At 57.3% G+C, this 20,443-nt stretch overlaps 1 protein-coding gene across 9 annotated transcripts in view; it reads left to right on the plus strand.

Annotated features, from left to right (window-relative positions):
• The first annotated feature begins 7,875 nt into the window (after window positions 1-7,875).
• Window positions 7,876-20,443, plus strand: part of MYO15A (myosin XVA) — a 65,417-nt gene continuing 52,849 nt past the window's right edge. For 2 of the 9 annotated variants that reach the window (XM_031657391.1, XM_031657393.1), the window contains exons 1-6: window positions 8,244-13,042; window positions 15,095-15,177; window positions 15,780-15,843; window positions 16,648-16,757; window positions 17,101-17,175; window positions 17,385-17,475. In XM_031657391.1, coding sequence (XP_031513251.1) covers window positions 9,440-13,042; window positions 15,095-15,177; window positions 15,780-15,843; window positions 16,648-16,757; window positions 17,101-17,175; window positions 17,385-17,475 — 4,026 coding nt within the window. In that variant the 5' untranslated portion in view covers window positions 8,244-9,439. Of the gene's footprint in view, window positions 13,043-15,094; window positions 15,178-15,779; window positions 15,844-16,647; window positions 16,758-17,100; window positions 17,176-17,384; window positions 17,476-20,443 lie in introns of all 9 variants that reach the window. The other 7 variants (XM_031657394.1, XM_031657392.1, XM_031657395.1 and 4 more) reach the window with 5 other exon arrangements.

The raw sequence follows: 20,443 nt of genomic DNA on the forward strand, positions 1-20,443 counted from the left end.
TCCTTACCATGGATGGGCTTGTTCCTGGGCTAGGTCTGTGTGTGCGTGGATCAGGGCAGGCACTGCGGCCCTGTTATGTCCTGGGCTTTCTGGGTCTGTGGTCAGGATGGTTGTATGTCTACATTTGTGTGGGAGAGAGCGAGCGAGGGATCGTGCAGCTGCGTATGCCCAGGTCAGTGTGAAGTGGTCGCTCACAGTGCACTTAGGGCTGAGGAAGCTCCCTAAGACCCCCCAAAGGTCTCTGACCCCCACACCTGTGTAAGCTCCAGGCTTGGGCCTCACCCTGTTAGCCACCTTGTTCTCATCACTCACCCTCCCTGGTGATCACAGGCAGGGGTCTGCACCCTCACTCAGGCCCATGCCCAGGCAGCAGAGCTGCACTCATCTCCCGGCTGGCATCCCTGCAGCCTCCCGAGGATAGTATTCCCTGCAGCTTTAGAAGACTCAGTTTCATAGGAGCCACAGTCATGAATATTCGTCTGTCCCTCCCACACCTGTGCATTCGCTCATTCTCCATCTTTCTTCCTCTCCAGCTTAGATTCCAGTTTCTCATTTCAGAACCCTCCTCTGGCAAGAAAGCTGAATCGAGACCCTCTCCTCCCCACTCTGTCCCTCTCCTAGACAGCCCACCTGACCTCCAGCTTCCATCTCGCCAGACCTGGGTCCAAGCAGCCTTTTTGACTCTCCACTGCACTGTGCCATAGCCATCCCAAGCCCACCGTGTCCTAAACCAAACATGGCATTCCCATACCCCTGGCTTCACCTCAGAGAGAGTCCCCGCACCTCCCAGCTGTACCAAGCCAACCCCAAGTCTACCTGGCTCCACCCTCATCCCAGCCCCATCTAGCCTCTCACCAGGGCCAGCCGGTTTCACCTCATCCTGAATGTGTCCACTGTACTCCATCACAGCATGGTCCCAGCTGTGTCATTGCCCCCTCTCCATTCTTTTCACATGGCGGCCCGAGCTGCTTTTTATACTACTTTCTAAGAAGCCGTGTGAGGCAGTGGTTGAGACTGTGGACACTCTGAAGCCAGACTGTCCAGGCTTAACTCCACCTTCAAGCTGTGTCACTCACATATCCTCTCTGGGCCCATGTCCTCATCTATAAAGTGGGAAGAGTAATCATATCCACTTCAGGAGGCTGCAGTGAGAGTGGAGCTCTGTGTGGCCCGGCCGTTCTGAGCACAGGCCTTGCAGTCAGGGACACAGGCCCTACAGCTTCCTCACTGTGGGCTCTCAGCTGAGGGATCTAACCTCTCCAAGATTAAGCCCTTCATCTATGTGAGAATCTAGTGAGATATTCCAGAAAATCATTTAGCACCAAGCCTGGCACATAGTAAACATCTGGAAATGTGGAACAGTGACCAAAGTCCCATCCCTTCCATGCCCATTGGGCTAGTCGCTGCCTGCCACCCTGGCCACCTCTCATTTCACATGCCCTCAATCACTGTGCTCCAGCCATAGGACTGTCCTTGCAGCCCCTCTTACCACCTGGCCTTTGCACATGTGGTTCCACCTGCCAGGAATACAGTTCCCTCCTCCATGTTACAAACTCCCTCTTGTCCTTCAGATCTTGGCTCAGGGTTGCCTTGTCAGGAGAATCTTCCTGGACCTCCAGTGCAGTGTTTGGGCATCGGGGGTCATGCCCTGACCTTCACAGCTCTTTTTGTTGATGTGGCTCTTTGCTTAAAGTCTGCATCCAGGATGGCCGTGGTGGCTCATACCTGTGATCCCAACACTTTGGGAGGCTGAGGCAGGAGTATTGCCTGGGGGCAAGGAGTTCAAGACCATCCTGGGCAACATAGTGGGACCCTGTCTCTACAAAAAACAACCAAAAAAAAAAAATTAGCCAGGTGTGATAGCACACACCCGTAGTCTCAGCTGCTCAGGCAGCTGAGGTGGGAGGATTGCTTGAGCCTGGGAACTCAAGACTGCAGTGAGCTGTGATTATGTTACTGCACTCCAGCCTGAATGATAAAATGAGACTGTGTCTCAAAAAAAAAAAAAAAAAAAAAGTCTGGGTCCCCTACAACACAGGGAGCTCCATGAGCAGAGATCACATCTGGTTCCACTCGACTCTGCGAATTCCAAGTGCCCTGCACAGTGCTTGGCACGTAACAGATGCACAACTAATGCACAAGTAATATTGAAGAAATGAATGAACGAGAGACTTGCTCCCTGACACCCACTCTGTGCCTGCACAGAGGATGGGGACCCTGAGAGGAAGGCAGGACCTGGAACCTACCAGAGGAGGGGCAGCCTCAGCTGACTACTAGCCTGAGGTCTAGCCTGGGGCCCAGAGACCAGGAGGGGTCAGTTGGGCAGGACTTGCCGCCAGCAGTCACCCAGACTTCCTCACTCAGAGCAGACAGGCAGCAGCCTGTAGCAACAATGTTGACAATCATAACAACAGCTGCTTACCCAGGCCAGCCACTGTGCCCGGCTCTCCGCTATCTCATGTAATGCCCAGATCAGCCCTGGTAGGGGAGGCATCTACACTCACAGATGAGGAGACTCCAATGCCGAGGCTGCATGACTTGCTATGGGTCAGATCCAGGAAGGGAATGAGACCTGACCCAGAGCTCTCAGCCACTGGGCTCCACGTCCCCGGGGCTAGAGCTGGGCTGGCCTCTCTGAGAGGCAGGTTCTTCATCTGGACAATGGGGCTTTGCAGTGGAAAGATGCCTGCCTGAAGGTTTGAGGCGGGACTTGGGCAAGCCCGCTAGACAATGGTGGCCTCTCAGCCTTTCTCCTGGACAGACAGACAAGGCTTCCCTACTTGGGGCAGACAGAAGGTATGGTTCTGGGAGGTGCTCTTGGGCCTGAAGGGCCAGTCCTGCCCTGCTTCTCCCCAGCAAGTCTCTGACCTCTCTCTGCCTCACTTTCAACAAATGTAACAAATATTACATGGAGCTGGGATAGGGGCAGGGTTGGACCTGTGACATCTCAGGTCCCTGAAATTCTTCCTGGGAGCCCCTCTAAAGTGGTGTTACACTCACTGTCTCCAATCCCCCCTTTTTTTTTTTGCCATTTTCACATTTACACTTGTTTGGGGGATTGGGGAGGGACAAGGTCTCGCACTGTCACCCAGGCTGGGTTGCAGTGGTGCGATCTCAGCTCACTGCAACCTCCACATCCTGGGTTCAAGTGATTCTTCTACCTCAGCCACCACGCTGTGCACACCTGTAGCTGGGATTACAGGTGCGCACCACCATGTCCGACTGATGTTTGTATTTTTAGTAGAGACAGGGTTTTGCTGTGTTGTCCAGGCTGGTCTTGAACTGCTAGCTTTGAGTGATCCACCTTCCTCGGCCTCCCGAAGTGCTGGACTACAGGTGTGAGTCAGCGCGCCTGGCCCACATTTACACTTTTAAATGTTACATTTTTATTTGGTTTTTCACTCAGAAATGCATTCACATGGATCAAAAATCAAACAATCAAACTAATACAGAAAGATTTACAGTGAGATAACCATTCTCATTAATTTATTGAGTATCTTTTGCTATATTTCTTTTTTTTTTTTTTTTTTGAAACGGAGTCTCACTCTGTCACCCGGGCCGGAATGCAGTGGCACGATCTCAGCTCACTGCAACCTCCACCTCCTGGGTTCAAGAAATTCTCCTGCCTCAGCCTCCGGAGTAGCTAGGACTACAGGCACACACTGCCACACCCAGCTAATTTTTTGTATTTTAGTAGAGACAGGGTTTCACCATGTTGCCCAGGCTGGTCTCTAACTCCTGAGCTCAGGTAATCAGCCCGCCTCGGCCTCCCAAAGTGCTAGGATTACAGGCGTGAGCCACCACACCTGGTGCTGTATTTTTGTTTATTTTGACACAGAGTCTTGCCCTGTGTCAGAGGCTGGAGTGCAGTGGCATGATCATGGCTCACTGCAGCCTCAAAATACTGGCTCAAGCGATCCTCCCACTTCAGCCTTCTGAGTAGCTGGGCCTACAGGTGCCTGCCACCACTCCCTGCTAATTTTTTGGTTTGTTTGTGTTTTAGGGACAGGGTCTCATTATATTGCCTAGGCTGGTTTCAAACTCCTGGGCTCCTCCCATCTTAGCCTCTCAAAGTGCCCAGGCATGAGCCACTGCTCCCGGCTGTAGTATTTCTAATATGGAAATTAAAAAAGCAAATACAAGCTAAGCATGGTGACTCACGCCTTTAATCCCAGCACTTTGGGAGGATGAGATGGGCAGATCACTTGAGGTCAGGAGTTCAAGACCAGCCTGGCCAACATGGCAAAACCCTGTCTCTACTAAAAATACAAAAATTAATCAGGCATGGTGGTGCATGCCTGTAATTCCAGCTACTCAGGAAGCTGAGGCCCAGGTGGTGGAGGCCGCAGTGAGCTGAGATTGCACCACTACTCTCCAGCCTGGTTGGCGGAGTGAGACTGTCTCATCCGTCTCAAAAAAAAAGCAAACACACGAAGAAAACAAACTCATATTCTTTCCCCCCACACCTTCTCACACACACACACACACACTCTCTCTCTCTCTCTCCCTATAGAAAGGCTTCAGTAAACACTGTAGTCAACAGGCTGTTCTGCAGCCTGCTTCCTACACTAGCAGGTCCTGGAGATCGCTCCCTGTCACGACACAGAGATCGTCCATATTCCTTGTTATAGCTGTGCTATGTTCCATCCTGGAATGCATTGCGGTGTACTGCGGCAACAAGCAGCTCTGTTTGTTCATCCTTACCCATAAGGACATGTAAGAGACATCCCCAGGGGTGGATTACTTGCTTCCTTCCTTCCCTCCCTCCCTCTTGTCCTTTTTCTTTTGTAAAACAGTCAATATATAGTCCGCCTTCCATACAATTCACCCACCAAAGTGTACAATCCTGTGGTTTTAGTATGCTCACAAGTGGGCCCGCCTTGTGACCACCGCAGTCCTGTCTTTCTTTTTTTATCTTTTTTTTTGAGACAGAGTTTTTGCTCTGGGCAATGGCTTGATCTTGGCTCACTGCAACCTCCGCCTCCCAGGTTCAAGTGATTCTCCTGCCTCAGCCTCTCGAGCAGCTGGGATTACAGGCATGCGCCACCATGCCCAGCTAATTTTTGTATTTTTAGTAGAAACGAGGTTTCACCATGTTGGTCAGGCTGGTCTCAAACTCTTGACCTCATATGATCCACCTGCCTTGGCCTCCCAAAGTGCTGGGATTACAGGCCTGAGCCACCACATCTGGCCCTGGTCCTGTCTTTCTTGAAACCTCTTCCATTAGGTGTAACTTCCCTCACCCCCACCACTGTACTGGGACCACTCTTGTCACAGTCACCACTGGAGTTCTAAGGAGCTGCATCCATTAGTCAGCTCTCCATTCCTGACTAACATGGGCCATGTGCCCATCTGTCATAGCAGTCCCGCCCTCCTGTGCAGCCCCCAGGATCCCACTCCCTCCTGGGCCTCCACCTGCTCCTCTGGCTGGCTTCGTGGTGCTCACTCACTGCCTCCTTGGCTCCTAAGCACTGCAGCCCTGTGGCTCATTCCGTGACCTCTCTTCCCTCTATACTCATTCCCTGGTGTCATCCTCCAGAGCTGTGGCTTCAATGCCATCTAGATGCCGATGACTCCCTAACTGATGTCACCAGCCCTGATGGCTGTGATGGCCCCTTAGCAGTGCCCAGTGCCCAAAGCTGATTCCTGGGCCCTACTTCCTCAACTTGCTCTGCCCGCAGCCTTCCTCATCCTGGCCAATGACCTGACGGCCTTTCCATTCTCCCTGCTGTTCAGTAAGGAAACCTGGGAGCCATTCCTGCACCCTCCCCCATCCCCATCATCAAATCCTGTCAGCCCTACCTGCCACATGTCCCCAGCATCCTACCACTTCTCCACACCTTAACAGCTGGCAGCCTGGTGCAGGAGGACCTCCATGGAAACTTCCACGCTGGCCTCCCTGCCTTCACCCTCACTCCTGCAGCTGCTTCTCCCACAGCAGTAGAGGCTCCTATCAAGACTGAGGTCGAGGCCAGGCTTGGTGGCTCACAGATGTAATCCCAACACTTTGGGAGGTCAAGGCAGGCAGATCACCTGAGGTCAGGAGTTCGAAACCAGCCTGGCCAACATGGTGAAACCCTGTCTCTACTAAAAATACAAAATTAGCCGGTGTGGTGATGTGTGCCTGTAATCCCAGTTTCTTGGGAAGCTGAGGCAGGAGAATTGCTTAAACCTGGGAGGCAGTTGCTGTGCCAAGATCGTACCATCACACTCCAGCCTGAGCAACACAAGAAGACTCTGTCTCAAAAAAAAAAAAAAAAAAAAAAAAAGACTGAGGTCGAATTCCATCCCTTCTCTGCCAAAACCCTCCTCCCACGGCTCCTGCCTCACTGGCAGTCGAAACCAAGCCCTCATTGTGGCCCACAGGCCCTGCACGTGTGCCCCTGAACTCTGACCTCACCACCCAGTGCACCCCCGCTGCCCTCCAGCCACCTGGTCTGACTGCTCCTCCATCTGCTTGGGACTGTGCACTGCCCACAGGCTCTCTCCATGGTCCCATAGCCACTAGGCCTTCCCTGACTTCCTGTTTAATGTCACACCCCCACTTCTTGCTGTCCCTTCCACAGCACTTGTGCCCCATTATCTGTTACTGATTTTCCATGTTTATTGGCTCTCCCTCCACCCATATTTGGTAACTGCATGAGGGCAGGGTTTTTCTCTGTTTTGTTCACAGCTGTGTCCCCAGCACTTAGACGGTGCCTAGTATGCAGCACACTTCCCACAGAGGCTTTTGAATGTATGGGTGAGTGAGTAAATGCTGGCTACAGGACCCTTAGGGAAAGGGGCCAGGCTGACTGAGGAATCCAGGTTGGGGTAGCTGTGGGCAAGCACTGGAGAGGCCTTGGTGCCTGCTGGAGGCCCATCTGGGCTCTGGTTTGCCCAGTGGCTTGGTCAGGGCCCTCCCCCTCCAGGCAGGAGCAGGTTATGGGGTCAGCTCGACTATGCTCCTGGCTCTGCCCAGTGTCCTAAGCCACTGCAAGCCCAGTGATTACCCAGGAGCTCAGTGGGCAGGAGGGCCTAGTAAGGGAGGTAGTGCTGAACCCGGCCAGGCCTGGGTTCTGCCTTCCCAAGCCAGGTGGCCTCGAGCAAGTCCCTTCACCTTTTGAGTCTGAGTTTCCTCATCTGGAGAATAGAGATACTAATAGCTCATATCGCACAGACCTGCTGTGACCATTGTGCCACACACCTGACTGGGGCCTCACTCTGGAAACTGGCTCCAAGAGGAGCTGGGGCAGGTGTTGATATCTCTGGGCTCAGAAAGAATGTCTTGGCTGGGCGCCGTGGCTCACATCTCTAATCGCAGCACTTTGGGAGGCCGAGGTCGGTGGATCATCTGAGGTCAGGAGTTTGAGACCATCCCGGCCAACGTGGCAAAACCCGTCTCTACTAAAAATACAAAAATTGGCCAGGTGTGGTGGCACATACCTGTAATTCCAGATATTTGGGAGACTGAGGCACAAGAATTGCTTGAACCCGGGAGGTGGAGTTTGCAGTGAGCCAAGATTGTACCACTGCCCTCTAGCCTGGGCAACAGAGCGAGACTCTGTCTCAAAAAAAGAAGAAAGAAAGAACATCTCCCCTGTCCTTCATTTTCCTCAAGCGGACAAGAGCCACTGCCCAAAAACAGAAGGGAGAGTGGGCAGCCCCTCAAACTCCTGCTCCGCAAGAGGCCCACTTCCTGCACATATCCCCTAACTTGCCCCAAAAGCCGTCCATCCAATTTATCTGGTTTCCATCAAGCCCTACTCCCCATCCCTGTGAGACTGCCTGCACCAGGCACCAACAGCCCCTGGTGCAACTCCTCTGAGTGGCTGGGCACTGACTGGCTCCAGGTGAATCTTGGGGAGGAGGAGCAGGAAGAAGAGGAAAGTGAAGAGCCAGAGAAAGTAAACAGGGGGAAGAGGCAGACAGGGGGAGACCTCCTCTGCTGCATGGTCCCCTCTCCGCTCCTGCCACTTGCCTGGGAAGGCCTCTCCCTGTCCCTGTTTCACAGCTGAGCACGCTGAGGCTCTGAAGCCACTGATCTGAGGGCGTGGAGCTGGCAAGTGGCAGAACCAGGGCCAGAACCTTGCTGCTCTGGGGTTGCCTATGCTAAACCTTAAGCAACCAAAGAATTAGTTCTGGGACCAAAAGACTGAAGCAGAGTTCAGTAAGTAGGGAGCTTGATGTTAACTGGGGTCCATCTTGAGAAGGGGAAGGAGGAAAAGGAGGAGGAGAGCTGGTTCTGAGGCTTCAGGTCTCAGAGCTGCCACTCCCCACCCCCGCTGGCCTGCCCAGTTTTTTCCACTGACAACCTCTTTTAGTGCAGGTTCTCAAAAGTGAGTTAGACTGGCCACCAACCAGACTTTGGATATGCAGCCTTAGGTCAGGCCATATGAAGCAATCAGCTATGCCCAGAGAAGGCAGGAACCATATGGCCACAGCCTACTCAGCCAGAGCAGAAAGTAAGAGGAGTGGACAGGGCTAGGCAGGGACCCCAGACAGGAGCCAGTAGGAGGCATCTCCAGTTACCCAGCAGCTCTATCAGGTCTTGCTTCCTTTTGGTGAAGGAGACAGAGCATAGCTTATCACTCCCATTCTTCAGAGGAAACTGAGGCCCAGAGAGGACAAAGGCTTTCCTGGACCCACACAGCCGGTCAGTGACAGAGCCTAGGGTCAGAGTCAGGCCTGACCCACCCTCCATTTCCGCCTCTCTACCCCGCCCCCCCACATACACACACAGAAGTGGAGTTCCACTGAAACACCCCTCCGTGCCCTGCCTTCTGAGCCAGCAGCCTGGCTCCCCGCCCCATGTATTATTCAGCTCCTGAGTGCCAGCCAGCTCCCGTTACACTGACCGCAGCCCAGCACCTGCTCTGCCCATTCCCCTCCTCCCTTGCCCAGGACCTAGAGCGTTCAAACTTCTCCTCCAAGATGACTTGGTGGGCTTTGACCATCCCACCCTGGGCTCCACTTCTGGTCCAGTGCAGGTGTGCTGGTGATTTAGGGCAGGTGGCATTCCATCTCTGTGGCTCAATGTCTTTGTCTGTGAAGCCGAAACGACCCAAGGGCTCCCTTCAGGGGGTTGAGCCAGCTGTGGCCTAGGGAGGGCCTGACCAGGATGAGCACTGAGGTTGCCATGACGACTCCGAGGCAAGAATGTCTTCCCCAGCACAGGCCTCATAGGCAGGCTTCCCCATCCCGGTAAACACCACCCACACACTTTCCACCACTGCTCTAGGGTGAAACCCAAGGCGCTCTAGAGGAGATGAATTATGGATCCGCCCTCCCGGAATCCTGGCTCAGCCCTCCCCACGCTACCCGGGGCCAGTCCAGTCTGCTCCCAGCCGGAGGAGGCCGCGTGTCCAGCCGCGGGCAGGAGACCGAGCAGGTCCCTGTGTCTCCAAGTCCCTGAGCCCGTGACACCGGCCCCGGGCCCGGTAGAGAGCAGACAGCCACCATGGCGAAGGAGGAAGATGAGGAGAAGAAAGCCAAGAAAGGGAAGAAGGGGAAGAAGGCACCAGAGCCGGAGAAGCCCAAACGGAGCCTGAAGGGGACGTCGCGGCTCTTCATGGGATTCCGCGACCGCACACCCAAGATCTCCAAGAAAGGCCAGTTCCGCAGCGCCTCGGCCTTCTTCTGGGGCCTCCACACCGGCCCTCAGAAGACCAAGCGCAAGAAGAAGGCCCGCACTGTGCTCAAGTCCACGTCGAAGCTCATGACGCAGATGCGTATGGGCAAGAAGAAGCGGGCGATGAAGGGCAAGAAACCGTCCTTCATGGTGATCCGCTTCCCAGGCCGCCGTGGCTACGGCCGCCTTCGGCCGCGCGCCCGGTCGCTCAGCAAGGCGTCCACGGCCATCAACTGGCTCACAAAAAAGTTCCTCCTCAAGAAGGCCGAGGAGTCGGGCAGCGAGCAGGCCACGGTGGACGCCTGGCTGCAGCACTCGAGCTCTCGCATGGGCTCCCGCAAACTCGCCTTCCCGTCGGGTGCCGAGATCCTGCGGCCCGGGGGCCGGCTCCGGAGGTTCCCCCGCAGCCGCAGCATCTACGCGTCAGGCGAGCCCCTGGGCTTCCTGCCCTCCGAAGACGAGGCCCCGTTCCATCACTCGGGTTCCCGTAAGTCGCTGTACGGGCTTGAGGGTTTCCAGGACCTGGGCGAGTATTATGACTATCACCGCGACGGCGACGACTACTATGACCGGCAGTCACTCCACCGCTACGAGGAGCAGGAACCCTACCTGGCGGGCCTCGGCCCCTACAGCCCGGCTTGGCCACCCTACAGCGACCGCTACTACGGGTACCTGCCGGAGGACCCCTACGACTACTACCACCCCGACTATTACGGTGGCCCCTTTGATCCAGGGTACACCTACAGCTACGGCTATGGCTACAACGATTATGAACCCCCATATGCGCCCCCGTCGGGGTACTCGTCTCCTTACAGCTACCACGATGGGTACGAGGGCGAGGCGCACCCATATGGCTACTACCTGGATCCCTATGCACCGTACGACGTGCCATACCCGCCCTATGACCTCCCGTACCACACTCCCTACGATGTACCCTACTTTGATCCCTACGGGGTCCCCTACACCGTCCCCTATGTCGAAGGCGTCTATGGCGGTGGGGACGAGGCCATCTACCCCCCCGAGGTGCCCTATTTTTACCCAGAGGAGTCGACCTCGGCCTTTGTGTACCCCTGGGTACCACCGCCCATCCTGTCGCCCCACAACCCGTATGCCCACCCCATGGATGACATTGCCGAGCTGGAAGAGCCGGAGGACACGGGCGGGGAGCGTCAGGGGACCTCCTTCCGCCTGCCCAGCGCCGCCTTCTTCGAGCAGCAAGGCATGGACAAGCCCGCCAGGTCCAAGCTGTCCCTCATCCGCAAGTTCCGCCTCTTCCCGCGACCCCAGGTGAAGCTGTTTGGGAAGGAGAAGCTGGAGGTGCCCCTGCCACCCTCTCTGGATATTCCTCTGCCCTTAGGGGATGCGGACGAAGAAGAGGACGAGGAGGAGCCGCCCCCGGTGCCCGCTGTGCCCTACGGCCACCCTTTCTGGGGCTTCCTCACGCCACGCCAGCGCAACCTCCAGCGCGCGCTGTCGGCCTTCGGCGCCCACCGGGGCCTGGGCTTCGGCCCTGAGTTTGGCCGCCCCGCTCCTCGCCCTGCCACCTCGCTGGCGCGGTTCCTCAAGAAGACGCTGTCGGAGAAGAAGCCCATTCCGCGGCTCAGGGGCAGCCAGAAGGCCCGGGCGGGCGGCCCCGCGGTCAGGGAGGCAGCCTACAAACGCTTCGGCTACAAGCTGGCTGGCATGGACCCGGAGCGGCCCAGCACGCCCATCGTGCTGAGGAGGGCCCAGCCACGCGCTCGCAGCGGCAACGACGCGCGCCGCCCTCCCGCGCCCGCGCCCGCGCCCAGGACGGTCTCCCACTGGAGCGCGCTCCTGTCGCCGCCCGTGCCCCCTAGGACCCCCAGCCCCGGGCCCCCGCCTGCGCCGCCCCTCTCCCCGGCACTCTCGGGCCTGCCCCGGCCGGCCTCGCCCTACGGCTCCCTCCGCCGCCACCCGCCGCCCTGGGCCGCCCCAGCGCACGTGCCCCCGGCGCCGCAGGCCAGCTGGTGGGCCTTCGTGGAGCCCCCTGCCGTGAGTCCGGAGATGCCCCCCGACCTACTGGCCTTCCCCGGGCCCCGACCCTCGTTCAGGGACTCCCGCGGGCGAGGGGCGGCCTTCGGCTTCCCCGGGGCCTCCCCACGGGCGTCGCGGAGGCGAGCCTGGTCACCACTGGCCTCGCCCCAGCCCTCGCTGAAGAGCCTGCCGGGCCCCGGCTACCGCTCACCCTTGGCGCCCCCGTCGCCTCAGCTGTCCTTGCGCGCGGGACCCTTCCAGCCGCCCTTCCCGCCCCCGGCCCGCCGGCCCCGCTCGCTGCAGGAGTCCCCAGCCCCACGCAGAGCCGCGGGGCGCCTGGGCCCACCCCGCTCGCCGCTGCCGGGCTCACCCAGGCCGCCCTCGCCGCCCCCGGGGCTGGGCCACAGCCCGCGGCGCCGCTCCCTGAATCTGCCCTCGCACCTCCCGCACACGTGGCGGCGCCTCAGCGAGCCACCCACTCGGGCTGTGAAGCCACGAGTGCGCCCGCCCTTCCACCGACCGCCCGGGGCCGGAGCCGGGGCCTGGCGGGCGCCCCTGGAGCACCGGGAAAGCCCGCGAGAAGCCGAGGACTCAGAGGTGCCCTGGACCGTGCCCCCGCTGGCCCCCATCTGGGACGTGGACATGCCTCCCACCCAACGCCCACCCTCCCCCTGGCCAGGAGGTGCAGGCAGCCGCCGAGGCTTTTCCAGGCCACCCCCTGTGCCGGAAAACCCCTTTCTCCAGCACGTAGGCCCTGTGCTATCCACCACCCTCCAGCCTGAGGATGCAGCTGCTGATATGACCAGGGTCTTCCTGGGCAGACACCATGAGCCGGGTCCTGGACAGCTCACCAAATCAGCTGGCCCAACCCCTGAGAAGCCTGAAGAAGAGGCCACCCTGGGAGACCCCCAGCTGCCAGCAGAGACCAAGCCTCCAATCCCAACACCTCCCAAGGATGTCACACCCCCCAAGGATGTCCTCCCAGAGCAAAAGACATTAAGGCCCAGCCTCTCATACCCACTGGCTGCACGTGAGCAGACCAGGGCCACATGGCCACCATGGCACCGCTGGGGGACACTGCCCCAAACCGCAGCCCCCTTGGCACCCACCAGGGCCCCAGAGCCCCTGCCCAAGGGGGGCGAGCGGCGCCAGGCAGCCCCTGGGCGTTTTGCTGTGGTCATGCCTCGTGTGCAGAAGCTGAGCTCTTTCCAGCGAGTGGGGCCTGCAGCCCTGAAGCCTGGAGTCCAGCCAACCCAGGACCCCAAGCCAAGAGCCTGGGGTCTTCGCTGGTCCTGCCTCTGGCTTCGGGCAGATGCCTGTGGACCCAGGCCACGAGTAGACGCCCACCCCCAGTCCTGCCACCTGGGCCCTGGAGCCGCCTGCCTCTCCCTTAAGGGCTCCTGGGAAGAGGTCGGCCCCCCAAGCTGGCGGAACAAGGTATGGGGGCACAGATTACAGGGAGGGTTTGAGGGTTCTGGCCTAGAAAGCAGGGCAAGAGAGACAGCCTGAGGAGCCCTGTGCAACCTTGGAGAGCAGCTGCCTGCTGAGGCCTGTAAGTTGGGGAGAACAGTCCCTCCCAGAACCTCTGGAGGGTTGAACAAGGGGATGCCCAGCACAGGCAGGCACAGGACAGAGACATGGGAAACTGCTTCCAGGTCGCTCTGGGGAAGGATCTTTGTTCATCTCAGCCTGGGCCCTGGGCAGCCCTGCCCTGATCCAATCTGGATGGCAGGTCTGGCCCTAACTTCCCCTCAGAGATTTTAGCCAAGCCAGATGTGAAACTGCAGGACATGCCTATCCATCCTGTTCCACCGCACATCCAGGTCTGTGCGGTTCCTCCTGTCTCCTACTGACCCTGCCCCAAATTAGAGCCTCCTCTTTCCTCAAGGTTTTTGCTGCCCTTTGAAGTCCCCTGGGCTGCAGGATTCTGGAATAGGTCAGGGTGAGGGGCTCAGGATCCAACCCTCCAGCCTCCTCATTGCACAGAGGGAAAACTGAACCAGGAGTCCTTCTGGAACCCCATGTCGGGTACAGGGTAGGCAGCCCTTCTGAGGAGTGCCCAGCCCATGCCTGGCTGCCACACTCAAGGTGGAACTCGAGCCTGATGCTGGGTGGCCCTTGGCCAGGGTGCGTGGTCACCGGAGCCTCTCCCGGGATGCTGGGGTGGTGGGCGGGGCAAGCAGGGGCGGCAGGTGCGTCTCAGCCTCTGCAGACCGTGCCCAGTGGAGCGGGCAGCCAGCCGGGCCCAACAATGGCAACTGGGGCAGCCTGGCTGCTGGGGGGGCCCTGGCCCCGGCGGCGGGTGCCCCGTGCCGTGTGGGCTGCAGCATTGCGGGAGCGGGGCGCAGGGCGCCTAGGGGTGAGGGGCAAGGATGCCTGGGCCCTCCTCACCCTGGAATACGTGAGTGGCTGAATTATTCAGGGTCTGAGGCTGCTGGCAAGCACGTGGGCAGATGGGTGGGCTAGAGGCCAGGGCAGAAAAGGTGATACTCGCTGTGCCCTACTTAGCAGCCCAGCGACAGGCATGCAGGCCTCCCTCCTGGTGTCCTCTTTCCTCGCCTGCTCAGGGTGCTGCTGGGATTGGAGAGGCTGAGGGTGCACATGTGTGTGCTCCCAGTCATGTGGATCCTGCGCAGGCCTGCATGCCTGAGCATGTGTGCACGTGTGTACCATGGCCAAATGACGAAAGCTAGTGTATGAGGTCTGAGCAGATGTGGCATCCCTGGGGGTCAGGGTTGTTTGCCCACCCTCTGCCCATGTGCACAGATGTGCGTGCAGAGAGGAGACCCTGCAGCCCAAAGGTGGCATCAGAACTTCCATTCTCCAGACCCCCAGGGTAGGGAGGGACCCAGCTGTGCACCCAGATGTATGTGCCAAGTGGACAGGTAGAGCATGTGCCTGCACACTATGTGCCTCCAGCCGGGCCCCACAGGCTTGCATATGTGCCCACAGGCCTACAAGAACACCTGTGTGCCTGGGAGTTGTATGAGCTGTAAATGCCATTGAGTGTGGGTTCATATGCAGGTGTCCACACATTTTCCCCGGGATGAGCATGGGGGTGTGGTGCTAAGACAGTCTCCATCTCTGCCCTCCTGGAGGCCCCATGCGTCAGGTCACAAGTGTCCTTTTGAGTTGTCACACAAACCAACACATGGGGTCTGCTGGTGCTGGGACAGCTGCAGTTGGGAGGGAGCTGGCACGTGCACCCATGTACCTGCTCATGCCTTTGCTCACCCCCCAGGGCAGGACACTTAGGAGCTCATGGGAGCGCCTGCCTGGGCACTGAGGGCATGCGTGTGTCTCATGTGTGAGGGTTGCATGCAGGTTCCAGGGGCCACAGCATTCTGTAATGAGGAGACTTGCAGGACCCACCTGGCCTTGGGATTCCCTCCCCAACAATGGTAGCAGGCCCCAGGTATGACCAAGCCAGGGGCCAGTGGGGGCGGGGGGCGCCCTTCAAACTGCAGACACAGTCTCTCTCTCACACAGATGCACTCCATCCGAAGCCTGCCATCTGTGCGGTTCCGCGAGCAGCACAGGGAGGATGGTGTGGAGGACATGACACAGCTGGAGTGAGTGGGCAGGGCTGGTGGGGTCAGCAAGGTGTCACCATGGGGTCCCCACCCTCCCAACCAGAGCGGCTCCTCCTGCAGTTGCCTCTCACCTCCCAGGACATTTTCAGAGCCTCAGTCATGAAGTGTCACAAAGACTAAATGTGGTGTGCTTTGTGAGTTAGATGGACTTTGGTTCAAATCCTAGCCCCACCACTCACTAGCTGGCAGACCTTGGACAAATCGCTTTGCTTCTCTGCACCTCAGTTTCTCATCCACAAAATGGGAGTGGGATGGCTGTGGTGAGGATGCCGGCACATTGGAGGTGCTCAAAACAAGAGGGCCATGTTTGTCAACATCATTATCTAATCATGGTGATTACGTAAGAGTGTCCCCCAAACCCCCAATGAAGTAGGTACAATGATTATCATACCCATTGGACAAATAAAGAAACAGGCACAGACAGGTGAAGTAATTTGCCCAAGGTCTCCTAACTGGTTGGTGTCAGAAACAGGACTTGAACTCAGGCCTATCTGATCAAGGCACTGCACTGAGTCGGGGAGGGAGACTCATGCCAGAACCAGCCCTGGGGGCGCTGACAGCTTCTCTCTGTGCCCTTCTAGAGACCTCCAGGAAACCACTGTGCTGTCCAACCTCAAGATTAGATTTGAACGGAACCTCATCTACGTAAGACCTAGGGCTGGCCCTGCCCTGGGCCTAGGTCAGGAAGGCAGCTGCCTCCTGGGGCCGGGTGGGATGCACAGATTTCTCTCTTGGGCCCTAGCCCCTGTGGCCTCTGGTTTGAACTCTGAGTTTCTGTCCTTTCAGCATAGAATGCCAGAGCCTAGAACTAAAATCTGAAGTCTTAAAACACAGTCTTAGAATGGTGGATGCCAGAGGCAGAAAGCTGGAGACAGAGAATCCAGAAATACGCGACACCCCCACCACCCGGGACCTGACAGATAGAACTTCCAGAGTCCTAGAATCCATAGACCCGGACCCCAGAGTGGGGATGGTCAGAGGGGTTGGAGGGGAGCCGCTGACCTCAGAATGACAGAACAGAGGGCCAGGGGCCCAGAGCCAGTGTGGAAGACAAGGACACCTGGAAGGGCTCTGGCCACATCAGGATCCCCTGAGTTCCCCAACTACCCACTCCAGGCAGTGGAGGTTTGCCCTCAACAGGAGCCAAAAGTTCCTGGAGCCTGGGTCCAACTATGAACAAATGAAGTAGGGAGAAGCCCACCCAGGATCGTGGCTGTGGGGTTTTACTCACTCCAGACTCCTCTCAGCTCAGCCTGCTGCATTGCCTGAGATTCCACTGTTAGAGCACATAGCCCAGCAAGCTGGTAGAGGGCTCTAGATGGGACTCCTGAGTCCAGGCAGCCAGATATCTGTCCGGATGGAAACAGGGAGCCAAGCTTCCAGCGTAGGGGAAGGAGGGACACAGGTCTGCAAGGAGCCATGACGCTGAGGCCACCGTCTGCCCAGCAGACATACATCGGGAGCATCCTGGTGTCGGTGAACCCATACCAAATGTTTGGAATCTATGGGCCGGAGCAGGTGCAGCAGTACAATGGACGGGCCCTGGGAGAGAATCCCCCGTGAGTGTCTCAGGGGCGGGGCGGGGCTGCCGTGGGGTCTCTTGGGCCCGTCTTTCCCCTGCTGTGGGAGCCTGGATCCCAGCTGCACCCCAGCCATGAGTCAGAGGTAAATGGGGAAAGGCAGCCCACCTATTCAATCTGACAGTCTCTCTCCAGGCAGGGCCGCAGCCACAGGTTGGAGGGCACTGTGGTTCAGACCAGGATGGGGGTGGGAACATTCCCCCAACAGGGTGAGGGGTGGGCCAGATTGGCTGTTTGGCTGGATACGGATGCTCCCTGCCCAGTCCCTGGGAGGTTTGGGAGCTTAGAGGCAGGGGCCGGCTCCAATGACCTTTCTCCCCAGGCACCTCTTTGCTATTGCAAATCTCGCCTTCGCCAAAATGCTCGATGCCAAACAGAACCAGTGCATAATCATCAGGTGAGCGGGCTGCCTTTACATGGGGGATAAATGGGGGACCTTAGGTAGCAGGCCTGCATCTGGCCAGAACTGCTGTGGGAACTTGGAAGATTGCCTGATACCGCTGGGTTGGCCTGCTGCACATAGCCTCTTGCTTCATGATGGGGGTCAGGGTGCACCAGAAGAGGCAGTGAAAGGTTGGAACTCACTCTGCGCCTTTGCTCGGTCAGTGGAGAGAGCGGCTCTGGCAAAACTGAGGCCACCAAGCTGATTCTGCGCTACCTGGCCGCCATGAACCAGAAACGGGATGTCATGCAGCAGGTGAGTCTACTTGTCTCCCCAGGACTCTAGGTTGAGCACACTTTGATAAGCACACCTCATGTACTCCCCAAGAGGCAAGGCTCCTTGGCCCACTAGAAAAATGGGGAGGCTGAGTTCCAGAAGGGGGCCTTGCCCAGGGCTGTTTTTTCTGCCCCCCGTCCCAGGGGTGTGCCTGCCTATGCTTCCGTGGCAGCTCCTGGTTCCAGCCCTCCAGGTCCAGTTCACAGTGGAGACCACATAGGGAAGGGGAGTCATCCCATCTCTCCCACCTGGCCTCACTTTCTTGGTCATGGCCCTGGGGCCACTATATTCTCACACTCAGAAGCTATGCAGCCCCCAGCTATCAAGAGGCAGGGCAGGCCTGAGTGTGGGTTAGGCAGTAGATGCCAAGTCAGAGTCTGCAGGATGGGAACTTTGCTGATAAAGACAGTGCTAAGCTCTCTGAGCCTGAGAATGGTAGAACCCCATCTGTTCCCTCAGTAAAGATCTACTGAAGACCTACTGTTTGTGAGGCCCAGGTTAGGCACTGGGGACGAGTAGCGGCAACTCAGGCAAATGTTCACACCCTCATGGGAACTTTACTCTAGTGGTGGAGGCGGGAAGAAAAATATATATACACTTATATACAAGTAAATTATATGTACGTGAAAGGGTAGATGGTGAGTTGCGGAGGAAAAAAGTGGAGAGAAGGGTGGGGAGTGTTGGGGGTTGCAATCATAAGTGTGGTGGTCAGGGTAGGCTGTACAGAGAAGACAAGAGAGTGGGCTCTGGGAATGTCTAGGGGAACAGTGAAGAGGCAGAGGGAGGAGTGCCTGCAAAGGCCCTGAGGTGCAAGCAGGTTGGGTCCAGGTACAGGTCAAAGCCAGCCAGCAGCCTACAGAAGACAGACTGGGGTATGAGAGGGAGAACTGTCGGAGGGTGACCCCAGACATTTGGTCTGACCCACAGGCGGCACAGAGGCAGGCTGGGCAGTGGAGGAAGAGCAGGTTTGTTGAGAAGAGGTGTCTGCTAGGCATATGCACAGAGATGGCAGAGAGGTGATGGATGCATCACCAGCCTGGAGCTCAGGAGAAGGCGGGGCTGGCCTGCCAGCTCAGACTCCAGAACCACAGACCCAGACTTCCCCAACCCTGGGGCCCACGAAGGTTTGCACATGGCCATAATGTCCTAGCCAGTGGTGAACCCAGCAAGGTGATCCTGGGGGCATAGGTAGGGGCTGCTCAGGCTTTGCCGTCAGGTTCCAGCCTGGCCTGGGCCCCTCTGATGCCTGCCTTGGCCTGCCAGACTCTCCCATCCCAGTCCAGGCCTCCTGATGACCAAACAGATCATCCCTTGCTCCAAGCACAGTTTTCAAAACCTTTCAGGTCAGATTTGTGGAATGACTAGCTAGGTAGGCAGGGAAAGAAATAAGTGTACCGGCCGGGCGCGGTGGCTCAAGCCTGTAATCCCAGCACTTTGGGAGGCCGAGATGGGTGGATCACGAGGTCAGGAGATCGAGACTATCCTGGCTAACACGGTGAAACCCCGTCTCTACTAAAAAATACAAAAAACTAGCCGGGCGATGTGGCGGACGCCTGTAGTCCCAGCTACTCGGGAGGCTGAGGCAGGAGAATGGCGTGAACCCGGGGGGTGGAGCTTGCAGTGAGCTGAGATCCGGCCACTGCACTCCAGCCTGGGCGACAGAGCGAGACTCCGTCTCAAAAAAAAAAAAAAAAGAAATAAGTGTACCTTGTGCACCTCCTGTGGCCAGGCACAGTGCTGGGTTCCTTCAGTTATCATCACACCAGAGCTTTACGGCAACCGTGGGAGGCAGGTACATTTGTGTCCATTTATAGATGGGAACACTGAGGCCTAAGAAGGGAGGAGTGAAGTGGTGCAGGAGCTTGGATTTGCAGTCCATGGCAGAGAGCTGTCAGGGAGGACGGATGGAGCTGTGGATGTGGCTGAGTGTGGGAGTTTCTGTGTGCCAGGTACACAGAATGTGTGAGGACAGGCCTGCCAGCTGTGATGACCGTGGGGCTCCTTTCCTAGACATGGCTCTCCTCTCCTCAGATAATCAAACAGTCCAGTTCTAGGGTCAGTTTTAGGCATGGCTAGATCCAGAATCTTAGACAATGTCTCTTGTCTTGGCTCCACCCTCCCCCATGTATGGGCATCATCCTCAGCCTGACTCCCATTGGTCAGGAAGCTGGTACCATAATGATCAACCCTCCCAACATTTCAGAAATGAAACATTCAGAGCTCCGTCTCACTGGGCAAGTTTTGGTCATATGTCCTAACTGAAACCAATCACGTAGCATGGGGAATGCTCTGCCCTGACTGACTGAGGCCTGGACCACAGGTTCCACCCCTCCGGTGTTCACCCACTCCATCCCCTGGCTTTCTGCCCTGCTGTATGCTGGGCACCAGGAACAGAGAAGCAGCCAGCCTGTCCTCAAGGGCTTCCCAGACTAAGGGATAGTACACAGGAAAGCCCAGGCAGACCTTGACTCATTGAACAATCACAGGCCAGCCCCCGTCCCTCTCTGGACCTCAGTTTACTCCTTTATACAATGGGTGCAGTATTTCCTGAACTAAATGGGACAGATGGAAGGAACTGGCCCCATCCCAAAAATTACAGGTATTGTTTCTGTGGTGACTGGACCTCCTTTGCTTCTTCCCTAAAAGATTATCCTGAGGAAGTGCCTCAGCTAAAGAAAGTGCCATGTACACACTAGGCCCATGCTCATCACTCGAGTGGATTCTGGAGTCCCTGGGCATGTCATTTCACCTTTCTTTAAGCTTCAGTTTCCTAATCTGCAATACAGGGGTGATATTAGTACCTACCTCATGGGATTGTTAACAATTGCATTATCAGGGCAATGTGTCTGGCACACAGTAGGTGCTTAAATAGGTGGGAGCTTGCAATCAGCCATGGTCACCTTTAGGCAGCTCTGCCCATGAGATGCTATTCCTTTTTTGTTGTTTT

The sequence above is a fragment of the Papio anubis genome, chromosome 17 (genome assembly GCF_008728515.1).
Source record: "Papio anubis isolate 15944 chromosome 17, Panubis1.0, whole genome shotgun sequence".
NCBI lineage: Eukaryota > Metazoa > Chordata > Mammalia > Primates > Cercopithecidae > Papio > Papio anubis.